This window comes from Staurois parvus, unplaced genomic scaffold (genome assembly GCF_062004578.1).
Source record: "Staurois parvus isolate SC_StPar_1 unplaced genomic scaffold, SC_StPar_1.0 ptg000157l, whole genome shotgun sequence".
NCBI lineage: Eukaryota > Metazoa > Chordata > Amphibia > Anura > Ranidae > Staurois > Staurois parvus.
The window spans coordinates 8046161-8062075 of record NW_028317953.1 but is presented as its reverse complement, the minus strand read 5'-3'; the positions used below and the strand labels follow the sequence as shown (position 1 = coordinate 8062075).

Genomic DNA, 15915 nt, shown 5'->3' with positions numbered 1-15915 from the left:
CTACATAGTTGAAGGCAAACCTAAAGGAAATTGGGCAGAAATTGGACAGAAAATTGTATAGTGTATGGTCAGCCTAAATCATTCAGAATTCACTGATGGTGCACTGGACCTGCAGTTGACCTCATTCTGGCCAACATTTCACCTACTTGATGCAAAATATGCATTCCTACAGACTTGTATGTGAATACAAAATCTGTATGACATGAACAAAAACACTGTTGACACAGGTAACTCCCATATAATAATGCTGGACAATTGGCTTCTCAGGCATCCAGAACTGCCACATGGAGATTAGAAATGAGTCTTTAAAGTGGAAGAAAATGCTAAGGCTGGCCATACACTATACAATTTTCTGTCCAATTTCTGCCCATTTTCCTTTAGATTTACCTCCAATTGTGTAGTGCAAGGGCCTTCCTAACTGGATACAATTGAAAGTGTTGTTTAGGTTTGACCTCATATTATATGTATTTTGGTAAATCTAAAGCAAAAATCTCAAGCAAATTGTATAATGTATGACCAGCCTTAAAGCAATATTAAACCTAAAACCAAACGTGTAATAGATTGCAGCTTACCAATCAGTAGATGAAGTGGCTGCATTCATTTTCTGTTTTTAGGCTTTTGCCCCACTGTTTTCACCTGGTGATCTGGACAATAACAAATCTCCTGTATTACACCCCAGTCATATCAATCCCTACTTTGAAATTGTGCAATGTACAGTGAAGTCGCACGATTTCAAAGTCGGATAACATGCCGATTTCAGGTGTGATTTGCAAGACATCTGATACAGATGTCTATGCGAATCGCACCAAAAGTAGTGCATGTACTACTTTAGAAATTGTTGCAGCTCTGACTAAGTCACAACTGCACCATTTGTCTTAGCACTGATGACTGTATTAGTGTCACTGGGGATGTCAGTGGCAGTTAGTCAGTTCCCCCTCAGTGTCAGAATGCCCACCGCAGTCCTGTTATAAGTTGCTGATTGCTGCCATTACTAGTATTAAAAAAAAAATTACAGTATTTATACCGCCATTTGTAGATGATATAACTTTCAAGTAAACCAATTAATATACAATTTTGGGCTTTTTTGCAAAGACATGTAGTAGAATACATTTTGGCCTAAATGTATGAAGAATTTGCTTTCTACAATGTTTTTATTGGATGTTATATAGCAAAAAGCAAAAAAAAAAAATTTTTTTTTTCAAAATTGTTGGTCTGTTTTATAGCGCAAAATATAAAAACCCCCGAGGTGATCAAATACCACCAAAACAAAGCTCTATTTGTGGGGAAAAAAGGACATACATTTCATTTGGGTGCAGCATTGCATGACCGCGCAATTGTCAGTTAAAGTAACGCAGTGCCGAATCACAAAAAATGGCCTGGTCAGGAAGGGGGGTAATTTCTTTGGAGGGAAAGTGGTTATTGTAGGTTCAGCCAGGCAAAGTGATACCTTTTTTATGTGCAGAAAAGCAAATCTAATGGAAGCATTTAATCTGATTCCAAATGATCCTTTGTCCAGAGATTGCTGAGTGTCTGTGAGATTTGGTACACAGTAATTAGGGGTCTTTTGTGGGTACAGTGTGGACTGCGGCACAGGCATGCAGTGTATATGACAACTAGACCCGGGTACTGTTTGTTCATTCTTCTTTTAGCCACTCCCACTGTTAGGCGCAGGCAGACCACAACCATTGTATGTCATGGTGTCCTGCGTGCACTGCTCCATCCCAGGTTCCCCATGACTTTCCTACTCCTAGTCATGACAGCACAGTGGCTAAATGGTTAGCACTTGCGCCTGGCAGTGCTAGGGTTGTTGGTTCAAATCCCAGCCACAGCACCAGCTGCCTAGAGTTTGCATGTTCTCCCTGTGTGGGTTTCCTCCGGGTACTCCGGTTTCCTCCCACACTCCAAAGACATGCTGGTAGGTTAATTGGAACCTGTCTAAATTGGCCTTAATGTATGTATGTGAGCTAGGGACCTTAGATTGTACACCCCTTGAGGGTTTGGGACTGATGTGAATGCACAATATATATGTGTAAAGCGCTGTGTAAATTGACAGCTCTATATATATAAATATTGACAGTGCCTGAAATAAATGACACATTTTGTCACACTGTTTTGACTTTTTCATTGCAAAGCCAGACATTTACATGTTGTTTATAGTTCTTAAATATCAGTTCTCCTACTTTCTTATACAGTGAAGGAAATAAGTATTTGATCCCCTGCTGATTTTGAATGTTTGCCCACTCACAAAGAAATGATCAGTCTAAAAATGGAATGGTAGGTGTATTGTAACACTGAGAGACAGAATAGCAACAAAAAATTCAACAGAAATGCATGTCTAACAAATTATACACTGATTTGCATGTTCATGAGGGAAAAAAATTATTTGATCCCCTATCATTCAGCAGGATTTCTGGCTACCAGGTGTCTTTCATACAGATAACAAGCTGAGATTAGAAGCAGTCTCTTAAAGGGAGTGCTGCTAATCTCATTTTGTTACCTGTATTAAAGACATCTGTCCACAGGGGCAATCAAACAATCAGATTCCAAGCTCTCCACCATGGCAAAGACCAAAGAGCTGCCCAAGGATGTCAGGGACAAGATTGTAGACCTACACAAAGCTGGACTGGGCTACAAACTATTGCCAAGCATCTTGGTGAGAAGGTGACAACAGTTGGTGCAATCATTCGCAAATGGAAGAAACACAAAACAACTGTCAGTCTCCCTAGGTCTGGTGCACCAAAATCAGCAGGGGATCAGATACTGATTTCCTTCACTGTCGGTGTTTCTGCCATTTTTCAGGTTGTCAGAAAAAAAAGTGCTATCTGTAAATTTCCCATGTGTTGTCAGTAAAAGGGGGTTGACAGCCCTGGTTGTGGTCAAGTGAAATGCGTAGTCAGGGGATCCAGTGTTTGATCCATTGTTTCACCATCTTCCCCTCTGATGTCATCAGGAGCCGGCGGTCTCCTCCAGCCCCCAAGATGCACCGCCTTCAGACACTCTTTGTAAGATGACACCTAGTGGGATATCTGATGCTGATCTGCTGGGGGGCGGTAAATGTCATTGTCACCTCAGTCATAGAAAGGGGGGGGGACTGGGTGGTTCTAAAACTGGAAGGGATACAAAGTGGTTCTGGGGAGTGAAGGTCTGCTGTAACCATTCACACATCCATATATATATCAGACTATTTCTGTCTCCCTTCTCCTGCAGTCCATATATCTGTATAGAAGTCAGTGTTCTCTCCTGACACACAGGTGTTCAGTGATAAATGCTATAAATAGACCCCCTGTGCCCCCCCTCCCCAATGGATATACACAATGAAGGGGCAGCTCCCAGCCATCACCAGGACATGATGATGATCACTATCACAAAGAGAGAAGATAGAGAAAGTGCAGCTGGGGCCCCTCCCCTTCCTGCCCCTCCCCCTGTCATCACACGAGGAGGACTGAGCTCCTTGTCGGTGACAGCAGTCCGGGGCAGAGGCGGCGCAGCTGTATGATCGGCTCCGCACAGCACAATGGCCGAGCAGCTGGACGCCGAGCGCCATCCCCTGGACATGGACGATGCCGAGCTGGCCCTGGTGGGCATCAACATGCTGCTCAACAACGGCTTCAAGGAGTCGGATCAGCTGTTCAAGAAATACAGGTGAGTGCCGCCTGGGGGCTCCGACATCAATGGATCCGTCCGATCAGCACCATCGGCTGGACCACGCAGGGATCCTGTCCTCGCAGGGAGGAGCCGTCCTTGTGTGATTGGATGATCACTGGATCACTCTGCCGGATCCTAGCACAGATTACTCAGATCACTCTGTTCGGGGGGAGATCACTCTCCTATTGGGGGGGGGCACTATTTCACTGTTCTATCCTTGGGGAGATCGCTGTTATTTTTTGGGGGAGATCTCTGTTCTATTCTGGAGGAGATCTCTGTTCTATTCAGGGGGAGATCACTGTTCTATTCTGGAGGAGATCTCTGTTCTATTCTGGGCGAGATGGCTGTTCTCTTCTGGGGGAGATGGCTGTTCTATTCTGGGGAGACCGCGGTTCTATTCTTGGGGAGATCACTGTTTTATTCTGGGGGAGATCACTGTTCGATTCTGACTAAGATCATTGTTAGGGATCACTGTTCTATTTTGAAGGAGATCACTGTTGGGGATCACTGTTTTATTCTGGGGGAGATGACTGTTCTATTCTGAAGGAGATCATTGCTGGGGATCACTGTTCTATTCTGAAGGAGATCACTGTTGGGGATCACTGTTCTATTCAGGGGGAGATCACTGTTCTATTCTGAAGGAGATCACTGTTGGGGATCACTGTTCTATTCAGAGGGAGATCATTGTTGGGGATCACTGTTCTATTCATGGTGAGATCACTGTTCTATTCTGAAGGAGATCACTGTTGGGGATCACTGTTCTATTCAGGGGGAGATCACTGTTCTATTCAGGGGGAGATCACTGTTGGGGATCACTGTTCTATTCTGAAGGAGATCATTGTTGGGGATCACTGTTCTATTCATGGGGAGATCACTGTTCTATTCTGAAGGAGATCACTGTTGGGGATCACTGTTATATTCAGAGGGAGGTCACTGTTCTATTCTGGGGGAGATCGCTATTCTATTTGGGGGGAGACCGCTGTTCTATTCTGGGGGAGATCTCTGTTCTATTCAGGGGGAGACCGCTATTCTATTCTGGGGGAGATCTCTGTTCTATTCAGGGGGAGACCGCTGTTCTATTCTGGGGGAGATCTCTGTTCTATTCAGGGGGAGACCGCTGTTCTATTCTGGGGGAGATCTCTGTTCTATTCAGGGGGAGACCGCTGTTCTACTCTGGGGAGACTGCTGTTCTATTCTGGAGGAGATGCCTGTTCTATTCTGGGGATACTGCTGTTCTATTTTAGGGGAAATCACTGTTCTATTCTGGGGGAGATCATTGTTGAGGATCACTGTTCTATTCAGGGGGTGATCACTGTTCTATTCTGGGGAAGATCACTGTTCTATTCGGGCGGGTCACTGTTCTTTTCTGGGGAGATCATTGTTGGGGATCACTGTCCTATTCAGGAGGAGACCACTGTTCTATTCAGGGGGAGATCACTGTTCTATTCAGGAGGAGACCACTGTTCTATTCAGGGGGAGATCACTGTTCTATTCATGGGGAGATCTCTGTTCTATTCAGGGGAAGATCACTGTTCTGTTCTGGGGAATATCACCGTTCTTTTCAGGGGGATTGTCACTGTTCTATTCTGGGGAAGATCACTGTTGGGGATCACTGTTCTATTCTGGGGGAGATGACTGTTCTATTCTGGGGAAGATCACTGTTGGGGATCACTGTTCTATTCTGGGGGAGATGACTGTTCTATTCTGGGGAAGATCACTGGTGGGCATCACTGTTCTATTTTGGGGGAGATGACTGTTCTATTCTGGGGAAGATCACTGTTGGGGATCACTGTTCTATTCTGGGGGAGATGACTGTTCCATTCTGGGGGAGATCACTGTTGGGGATCACTGTTCTATTCAGGGGGAGACTGCTGTTCTATTCAGGGGGAGACTGCTGTTCTATTCAGGGGGAGATCGCTGTTCTATTCTGGGGGAGATCGCTGTTCTGGGGGAGATTGCTGTTCTTTTTTTTGGGGGGGGTCAATGTTCTATTCAGGGGGAGATGACTGTTCTATTCTGGGGGAAATCGCTGTTGGGGATCACTGTTATATTCTGGGGGAGATCACTGTTATATTCTGGGGGAGATCATTGTTGGGGATCATTGTTCTATTCTGGAGGAGATCTCTGTTCTATTCAGGGGGAGACCATTGTTCTATTCAGGGGGAGATCACTGTTCTATTCGGGGAGGGGGTCACTGTTCTATTCTGGGGGAGATGACTGTTCTATTCTGGGGGAGATGACTGTTCTATTCTGGGGGAGATGACTGTTCTATTCTGGGGGAGATCACTGTTCTATTCAGGGGGGATCACTGTTCTATTGATCACTGTTCTATTCGGGGGGGATCACTGTTCTATTGATTACTGTTCTATTCAGGGGGGATCACTGTTCTATTGATCACTGTTCTATTCAGGGGGGATCACTGTTCTATGCTGGGGGAGACCACTGTTCTATTCAGGGGTAGATCACTGCTTCTCTCAGGACTCAGGGGTAGATCACAGTTCTCATTTAGGGGTAGATCCCTGCACCTTTCAGGATCATAGCATAGATCATTCTGGAGATCTTTGTTCTATTCTGGGTGAAACCACTGTTCTGTTCTGGGGGAGATCATTGTTCTTTTCGAGGGGCAGGGGTACTGTTCTGTTCTTGGAGGGGTCACTGTTTTATTCGAAGGGGGCTACTGTTCTGTTCAGGAGGAGATCACTGTTGTATATTGGGAGTGCCACTGTTCTATTCTGGTGAAGATCGCTGTTCTATTCAGGGGTATATCATTGCTTCTCTCAGGATTCAGGAGTAGATCACAGTTCTCATTTAGGGGTAGATCCCTGCTCCTTTCAGGATCCTAGCATAGATCATTGTTCCATTCACAGATAGATCATTTTTCCATTCAGGATCCAGGGGTATATCACTGTTCCATTTAGAGGTAGATCACTGTTCTGTTTAGGGGTCGATCACTGTTTCTTTTGGGATCCAGTGGTTGATCACTGTGCTAGCAAGCATCCCTTGTGTTAGCTGTCAGCATTGCAGGGGGCACATTGATATACAGAGCCTCCAGATAAGGATCTTCGTACACAGTAGTGACATGTGTTATAGGATGACAGCACTCCATACAGGGATGACAGCACGCCATACAGGGATGACAGCACGCCATACAGGGATGACAGCACTCCATATAGGGATGACAGCACACCATACAGGGATGACAGCACTCCATACAATGATGACAGCACTCCATACAGGGATGACAGCACTCCATACAATGATGACAGCACTCCATACAGGCATGACAGCACGCCATACAGGGATGACAGCACTCCATACAGGCATGACAGCACGCCATACAGGGATGACAGCACTCCATACAGGGATGACAGCACTCCATACAGTGATGACAGCACTCCATACAGGAATGACAGCATTCCATACAGGGTTGAGAGCACGCCATACAGGGATGACAGCATTCCATACAGGGATGACAGCACTCCATACAATGATGTCAACACTCCATTCAATGATGACAGCACTCCATACAATGATGACAGCACTCCATACAGTGATGACAGCACTCCATACAATGATGTCAACACTCCATTCAATGATGACAGCACTCCATACAGGGATGACAGTACTCCATACAATGATGACAGCACTCCATACAGGGATGACAGCACTCCATACAATGATGACAGCACTCCATACAGGGATGACAGCACTCCATACAATGATGATAGCACGCCATACAATGATGACAGCACTCCATACAATGATGATAGCACTCCATAAAAGGATACAACATAATTTTATTTCTCTAGGAGTACATCCAGTGGGTACAATCTCTGCTCTTACGCTGGGTACACACAAAGTTTTTTTCATTCTCCCCCCTGAGCTATTGTGTTCTGACAGGGGAACTGTGCCCCCACCAGAACACTCCAATCAGTGCTCACAGCCATTGGCTGCCAGTGCTGTTCGGATGCTGGTTTTCCAGCATGCCTCTTATTTTCACCTGGTGATCTGGCCAATAAGTCTGTTTTTCAAAAGAACAAGGTCATTTGTACATGCAGCAGTTACAGGGATGAGACACATGATTTACCACTGACAGGGGCACTTGCAATGATCATCTTTTATTTACTTATGTAAAATGTTTATCCCAAAAAGAGAAAACAATTCTGTTTTCTGTAAATGTTTTTAAAGTGTGAGCTGGAATGTGGCTTCAATTTGCCAGTATATTTAAATCTGCTAATACATGTAACACACCCCTCCCCCCAGACTGGCAATGCTACTGTCTAGAGGTGCCCTGTTCTTCTTCATCCAGGAGGTGTGTTACTGGCCGGATCACCTGGTGAAAACGGGGAAAAAAACAAAGAAAAGAAAACTAATGCAGCCACCACATCTAATGATTGGTAAGCTGCAATATAACACATTTGTGGTTTTGGATGTAATAGTGCTTTCAAGCTGATCCCCTTGCAGATGCTGGTTTAGGCCTAGGGTACCAGTAAAAGGGATTTTTATGTACCAAATCTGTCACTCCTGTTAGTGAATCTGTGCCACGAAAGGAAACGGGAATCCCACATTTGGAGTGGTCACCATAACGGCAATAGAAGAGACATTTTCCAATGGGGACACTAGTTTTAGTGGCAAGTGGCGATTTCCCACCTCACGTTGAAGAGATTTTCTCTCACTTCCTGTTTTGGCTATGGGACAGGAAGTGAGAGGACATTTCCCCAGTGGGACACAGATGATACTACTCTATCCAAAATGGGAAAAAAAGGTTCAGCTTTTCGTGCAGCTATGCATGAAACACATTAGGCCAGGTTCACACTGCCGCGATTTCAGGTGCGATTTGGGAATTGAAATCGTACATGAAATTGGATCTAATGAATGTGAATGTCTTAACTTACGCGATTTTCTGCAGCGTGATTTCAAAAATAGTTCTTGTATTACTTTTTCTGCAGTTTAATATGATTTCACATACATAGACTACAATAGAAATCGCACTGCAAAACACAATGGAAAACGCAAGAAACCGTTGGGAAATCTTCAGAAAACGCAGTGAAATTGCGAACAAAACGTGCAATTTTAAATCGCATCCAGTGTGAACCAAGTCTTAGTGCCTTCATACTGGTGTGATTTGCAAGTTGAAATCGCATCTAATGAATGCGAATGTCAGTGTCTTAACATGTGCGATTTGCTGCACCGCGATTTCTAAAGTAGTTCTTGCATGAATTTTTCTGCGGTTTTGTTATGATTTCGCATACATAGAATATAATGGAAATCGCACTGCAAATTGCAAGAAATTGTTGAACATCTTCAGAAGTAGCTAGTCTTCAGAATTCACACCTGAAATCGTGCTGAAATTGCACACAAATCGCGCAATTTTAAATCGCAGTGATGTGACCGGTGACTTAGGCCGGCCATACATGAGCCGAAAATCGACCGATGATCGGACTTAAGAATAATTGGCCGATTTTCGCTCTGTTAGTGGGTCAATGGCACTGGCCGATTTTCGTGGTTCCTCCCCCTTTCGGTGATCGGGCATGTTGGAAAATTCCTGAAAAAGTACCGATTTTTGACTCAATGATGGTCAAATCGTACGACCGTTTTTCTGAAAAGAATATGCGCATGAGCCGTGAACTGGAAGGAACAGAAGTTTTGCATGTTATATGGGGTGAACTTTATGACTTTGGTCGGCCGATTTTTAACATCAGTGATGGCACCATCGGATTACCGAGCGAACAACTTTTCCGATTTTCAGATGAAACATCGTTCTGCACTCGAACCATGTATGGCGTGCATTACTCACTTGCCCATTTTAAAGAAATACATAATAATACATGAAAACACAGGGAGGTAAGTGAGCGCTAAAATGGCTAGCTGCTGAAACACCAAAAAGGTACCAAAAAACCTTCCAAAGTAACAATATAAATAAGGGTGCAGCGCTTAAAATATGAATATCACACATATGATGATTGTAAATAAATATGAAAAGTGCAAATGCAATAATACATACAATAAATAAATCACAGTGACAAATTCAATTCAAAGTGACTAATGGTGTGCAAAGAGTGGTATTATACTTAGAATAAAAAGTCCATAAAGTGATGAAGTGATGACACTACACACGGCTGTGTATCCGGCTCATTGTGTTTGTTGGTGCAGAGGAATAGGGGTTCTCGTCAGGTGCTTTACTATGTCATCTTGGGTAAAAGTAACCCGGGGTCAGCCACAGAAGCCTGTTGTTAATAAGAAAGCTGTACAAAGAGGACGGCAGAGGTATTGCTGACTGCAGATGAACCAGAGAGGGAACTCCAGACCAGGCTGCACATTTCCTTAGAGGGACCTCCAGCTGACTACTGAGAGTTTAGATCTCTCAATTCGTGATTTGATTGCGCATCTGGTGAGTGCGTAATTCTTACATTACTTGGCACATCACCATATCGTTGGATAGATGATATCGATCACCAGTGTTTGAGATTGTAATTGGATCTTCCATTTATCACTTGTTGAACATTTATTTGTCATTATTGGCACTTTATTCAGCACCAGCGGTCACTTTATAGTGACAATATGCAGTGTCATCATTTTATTTATTTCAGGTACTTATATAGCGCTGTCAATTTACGCAGCACTTTACATATATATTGTACATTCACATCAGTCCCTAACTCTCAAGGGGAGTAAAATCTAAGGTCCCTAGCTTACATTCATACATACACATACATACTAGAGCCAATTTAGACAGGATCCAATTCACCTACCAGCATGTCTTTGGAGTGTGGGAGGAAACCGCAGTACCCGGACAAAACCCACGCAGTCACAGGGAGAACATGCAAACTCCAGGCAGGAGGTGCCGTGGCTAGGATTCGGACCAACGACCCTAGTACTGCCAGGTGGAAGTGCTAATCATTTAGCCACTGTGCTGCTGTGACTTATTAGTATAAGTATAATACCACTCTTTGCACACCATTAGTCACTTTGAATTTAATTTCACACTGTGATTTATTTATTTTATGTATTATTGCATTTGCACTTTTCATATTTATTTACAATCATCATATGTGTGATATTCATATTTTAAGCGCTGCACCCTTATTTACATAATAATACATAATAATCTGCATCTTTCTTTGGAGTGCTGTCATCCTATTGTCAAAAGAACTGAGGACAAGAGTGACTCAGCCTGGAACAGCATCCTTTATCTGTATATACCGCATGTTCCTGGGGTATGGATGTCCAGTTAGTGTAACATTGTTACATCACAATCTCTCCTTTGGTAATGAAATCATTGCCCTGTTCTAGGCTGACCCTGGATTATCAGTACAACTGTCATTCTGTCCAGAGATACCATATCCTGTATGTTAGTATGTCATGTTAAATGCGTCCTTCCTAATGTTCTAGCTGATCGGTGTAGCAATCAGAATGGCAGATCACTGCACCATTCATTGTATGTGTGTATGTATGGCAGTTTACTGTCAACCCGGGATAATGGATAATCAATGTGTCATCCCTGATCTGCGTTCAGTTCCTATAACCTGGCCGGGCTGATGTTCTCCGGTAGTCATGGGTAGTCCTATAGGACTATGGTGCGTCGTTCAGCACACAGACGTCATATCTAATAGTATTTGTCAGGCAGGATCTCATGATGGGGAATGATGGGGAATTACTGTTCAGTCTCGGCTCTGCAGAAATCCTTCCTAGGAATATTTGTAACACAGTGGACTGTCGCTAGTGGGGACTTTGTAACATTTCCATATATATGTGTATGAATTGATACAGTTTTTTCAGGTATTTTATTAATATCAGGGGGTTGCTAATATTATAAATCACTTTCTTCATAGACAAATAGATAGGAACAAAGATTCTTCAAGCTTCTTCCCCTGAAGTGTTCAGTTGCTGTTCTTACCTTTTGGATCAATGAGTTTGGATGAGTGAAGGTGAAGTTTACTATTGATTATGCATCCGGGGGGGGGGGGGGGGGTCAAACTGTAGCTTTTTAAAATGCTTCCTAATGTAATGTCATACCTGTAAGCAGGGGAGGACTGACCATTCAAGCACTTGGGGTCAGTAGGGGGCCCCATGAGATGCCCCTGGTACCTTTCATAGGCTTTTGTGGGTGTGGTTTGAGTGTGGGCGAAGACACAGGGGTCCCATGATCCCCTATTGCCTGGGGGCCCCATGAGTTGTCAATCTGCCCCTGCCTGTAAGCCACTTGTACCTCCAAAGCCCGGCTGAAAAAAGCTCCCATTGGTGGCATCCTTGCGTCCTGCCTTAAGTAACTTGTACCCGTATAAGCACCATATGCTGGGTGTTCTCCCTGGTTCTAGTCCTGCTCATGTGCAGTGTGCTCTCTCCCCCCTGAAGCAGCATTGGCTGGGCTCCGTGTGGCTACAACACGGGGAGAGAGAGTGTGCCGCGCATGCATGGGTACAGAATCAGGGATCAGAACCATCATAGCTTTTGTTATGCTGGAGGTGGTGCGTTGTAGCAACTAGGCAAGATGGAGGAATGCTAACCATTGGGGGTTTTCAATCAGGCTTCATGGGTGCTGCAAATAGCCTACAAGTATGGAAATTTCATTAAGAAACAATTTTCATAGCTGCACAGTTTTTTTTCAATCTGTCTGGGTCCTTTGACTGCATAATAATCATTCAAAAGTGAACTTTAAGAACCTTTAAGACCCCCTTAAGGATGGATTCAGACAGCTGCACCTTACCTGTCATGCAGCTGTCCTGACTGCGCTAGGGACCAGTGTGGTGCATCGGTGTGTTTGTTGTGATACCATTTATTGTGGTTGCCAGTAGGGGGCAAGATGCCATGAGTTGTGGTGTACATTTATGGCTAATTCACACATGATGTGGTGACAGATGTTTTATTGAATTGTAAATTATCTGTTACCATAAGGACACACAGAAAACAATTGTTTCCTGTGTGTCCTGTTAACACTGCAACACAGGCCAGAGCTGTGCTTCAGTGTGCTGCAGTAACATGCTACATTTTATCACGGCACATTGTACAGAATTGCATGGCAATGTATAGCAGTGCAGCGCATCGCAGTGCTGTACAGTCCCATGAATGAAGTGTACGTTTTGTACACTTCAGATAGGCTGGGTTCACACTACAGCAGACAGCTGCTGGAGCACTTTACCTGTTTAGCAGCTGTCTGCTTTCAGGGGCAGTGTGGTCAATTCACACTGCAGCACATCCTACAGCATGCTGCCTTGTATTGTAGTGCACTGTACAGAATCATATGGCACTGTGCACAGTGATGTATTTCGGTTTTGTGCTGCCCTAGGCAACACAAAAATTGGGCACTCCTCACGGAGAGAGCCTGACATTGACCAACAACACCCCTGCCCACCCCCCTGAGAGAGCCTTCCACCAATACCCCCACCCCCCACGGCGAGAGAGAGAAAGACACTCACCTTCACAGCTCTAGACATCCTTCGGAACGAGAGTCGGGCTCTCCATGCACTATCAAGCAGCCCACAACCTCTCTCGGATCTCACCTGGTCCCCATTCCACATGTGACCCTTCTCCCACACCTTTTTCTGGGGGGCACTGCTGCACCCCCTGAAAAATCCCGCCCTAGGCAAATGCCTTGTTTGCCTAGTGGTAAATACGCCCCTGACTGTGCAGTAGCTGACTGTAGACCTCAGAAAAGGGTTGGATGTGGAAGTAGGATTGGACCATCTTGCAGCAAGTTCTGGCACAATTGCAACCACTGTACCAGCAGTTGCTGTAAGATGGTCCTATTGGGCTAATGTGTCCAACCATGTCTGATGTCTACCTCCATCTGATGAGTTTCCATCAGACATGCAGGAATGGTTGGACTACTCCTGGTTAGAATATAAGAGATGTAAGGAGACGTATGGCTTTGTCTGATGCAGACAGCTATAGAATTAACCGCAGAAGAAACAGTAGCTGTGAACCAGGGATTTTAAACTGACTGCTCTGACCCTTGTCAAGGTCAATCAAGTTTTGACAATCTCAGGATAGTACTTTGAGTTCATGTTGAATCGATTCTATTGTCATGACTGTTGTGGGATTATCATTATCATCATTACCTTTGTTACTTGTGCTGTGTACTCCTTTACACCAGTGATTAAGGGGTGGCCATACACATGGAGATTTCCGCACCAGAATATTCCTAAGCAAAGTCATACGAAAATTCTTTGAACATTCGATGAATGGACTAATGTCCTTTGAAAATTGTCTTTTGCTTTTAGCATTCGACTTTACAATGAATGTATCCTTTATATTGTGGTGCTGAGCAAACTGTTGGCGCTATATAAATCCTGTATAATAATAATAATAATAATGTAATTTCTGAACGATAACCACATATACTGGCTGAAAATGAATTTGATGAGAAACATTTTCCTTCCTTAGGTGTGCTGGTGACATTTTCCCTTGCTGATTCTGTTCGGTTCCAGCCGACGGTTGCTGCAGCACTCACTTATACACACAGCCATTTTTAACGCAGGAACATGTGCGTTTGGATTGTACACTTACATTTTCCTTCCTGTCCCTTTGAATTTTCCCGTCACTGCTGTAGAAAATGAACATCGATTTGACCCCACTAATGATTACAAAATCAAACGAATATTCTTGAAACGAAAATTCTCGAATGAAAATCTACTGTATATGTGTATGGCCAGCTTTAGATACTGTTTATATTGTATGTTCTCTTGTTTCTCAGCCCTGATGAAGGGGGAGTTCTGAGCCCCTCAAAATGCCAAATGACAAATACGATTCTGGTCCTCTATGGGGTCCATACCTGTTGTAATACATACCTGAAGACTGTCAAATAGCAATATCTTTAGGCTGTCCCATACGTGGCCTATGGCCAACTTCAGACAAGTTTCTTTTGATGGATAAATCTATCAATGAGCACTTTTAACTAGTTATTCCAGTTGATGAGCTGAATGTTGTGCTAATTACATTTATCACTGTGAAGTCTATATTAACGCAATTATGATGTTGTCTCCTGGAAGTCTTGTTTCACTGGTAGAATACTTTTACAGTGAATGATTGCATTTCCTGACACTTGAGGGTCTTTTTATATGTAATTATTTGAATGTTGCAAGCATTCGTACAGCGGTCTCGGTTAATTCCCGTATTTTGTCTAATATGTTTATTTCCTATGATTGTCAGCTCCATCTAGTGGCCATAATGCTGTATGTTCCTGAAATACCTCAATAAAAAAATACAACATTATGATCAATAGCTGGAGTTGAGGATTGTAGAAAATATACATATTAGACAAAAGACAGGGATTATTTGAGGCATTTTTTTATACATAGACCCCTTGCTGTCCATATTATGGAACTCCACTCAGTCAAATTTAGTGATCCAGATGGCCAGTGTGCCTAATGCAGGCCATAGACAGGGAGAAAACTGGCCGTTTTTTTTTTTTAAAAGAAAAATCGGTCGTTCAATCGGCTGACGTTACCACCATTGGTAAAAAAAATCGGCTGATTTTCGTCCCGTCTACGGCCAGCAAATATAATAGCGGTGTCCCTGCAGAGAGCTCCGCTATTAAATTTGACATTTAAAAGTATAGCAGAGTTGCAACATTGTAGCTATTTGTATCCATTTCGGATACAGATGTTTCTATTCGGATACAAATAGATAGAATGTTGCAACCGCTATACTTTTAAATGTCAAATATAATAGCAGAGCTCTCTGCAGAGACACCACTATTATTATTATTATTATAAAGTATTTATAAAGCACCAATAGTTTGCTCAGCGCTGTACATTACAAAGGGGGACAGAACATGTGACAGAACAATACCAATACAATGCAAAACATGAGGGGATCGAGGGCCCTGCTCTTTCGAGCTTACAATCTAGGAGATAGTTGACATTTAAGAGTATTGCAGTTGCAACATTGTATCTATTTGTATCCGAACAGTAACATCTGTATCCGAAAGGGATACAAATAGATACAAATGTTCTTTTTCTTTGTCTTCATCTTCTTTTTTTTCTTTTTCTAAAAAGATCGGCCGATTTGCCCATCATTGCCTTGAAAATCGGTCGATGGACAAAATCGGCCGTGTTTTTCCAACATAACCGATTAAAAAAATGTTTCAAATCACGAAAAAACGGCTGACCAATTCACCCACTAACGATCCAAAAATCAGTCGATTATTCTTTCGGATGAATTTTCGGCCGATTTTTGACCCATCTATGGCCTGCATAAGGCTGACCATACATGCCTGATTGCATACAAATTGAAAGTGTTTAGTTTTGACATCATATTGTGTTTTGGTAA

At 43.4% G+C, this 15915-nt stretch overlaps 1 protein-coding gene across 1 annotated transcript in view; it reads left to right on the top strand.

Moving 5' to 3' along the window:
• The first annotated feature begins 3422 nt into the window (after nucleotides 1-3422).
• TTC39C (tetratricopeptide repeat domain 39C) overlaps nucleotides 3423-15915 on the top strand; it is a 149993-nt gene continuing 137500 nt past the window's right edge. The window contains exon 1 of the mRNA XM_089675733.1: nucleotides 3423-3642. Coding sequence (XP_089531859.1) covers nucleotides 3515-3642 — 128 coding nt within the window. The 5' untranslated portion in view covers nucleotides 3423-3514. The remainder of the gene's footprint in view (nucleotides 3643-15915) is intronic.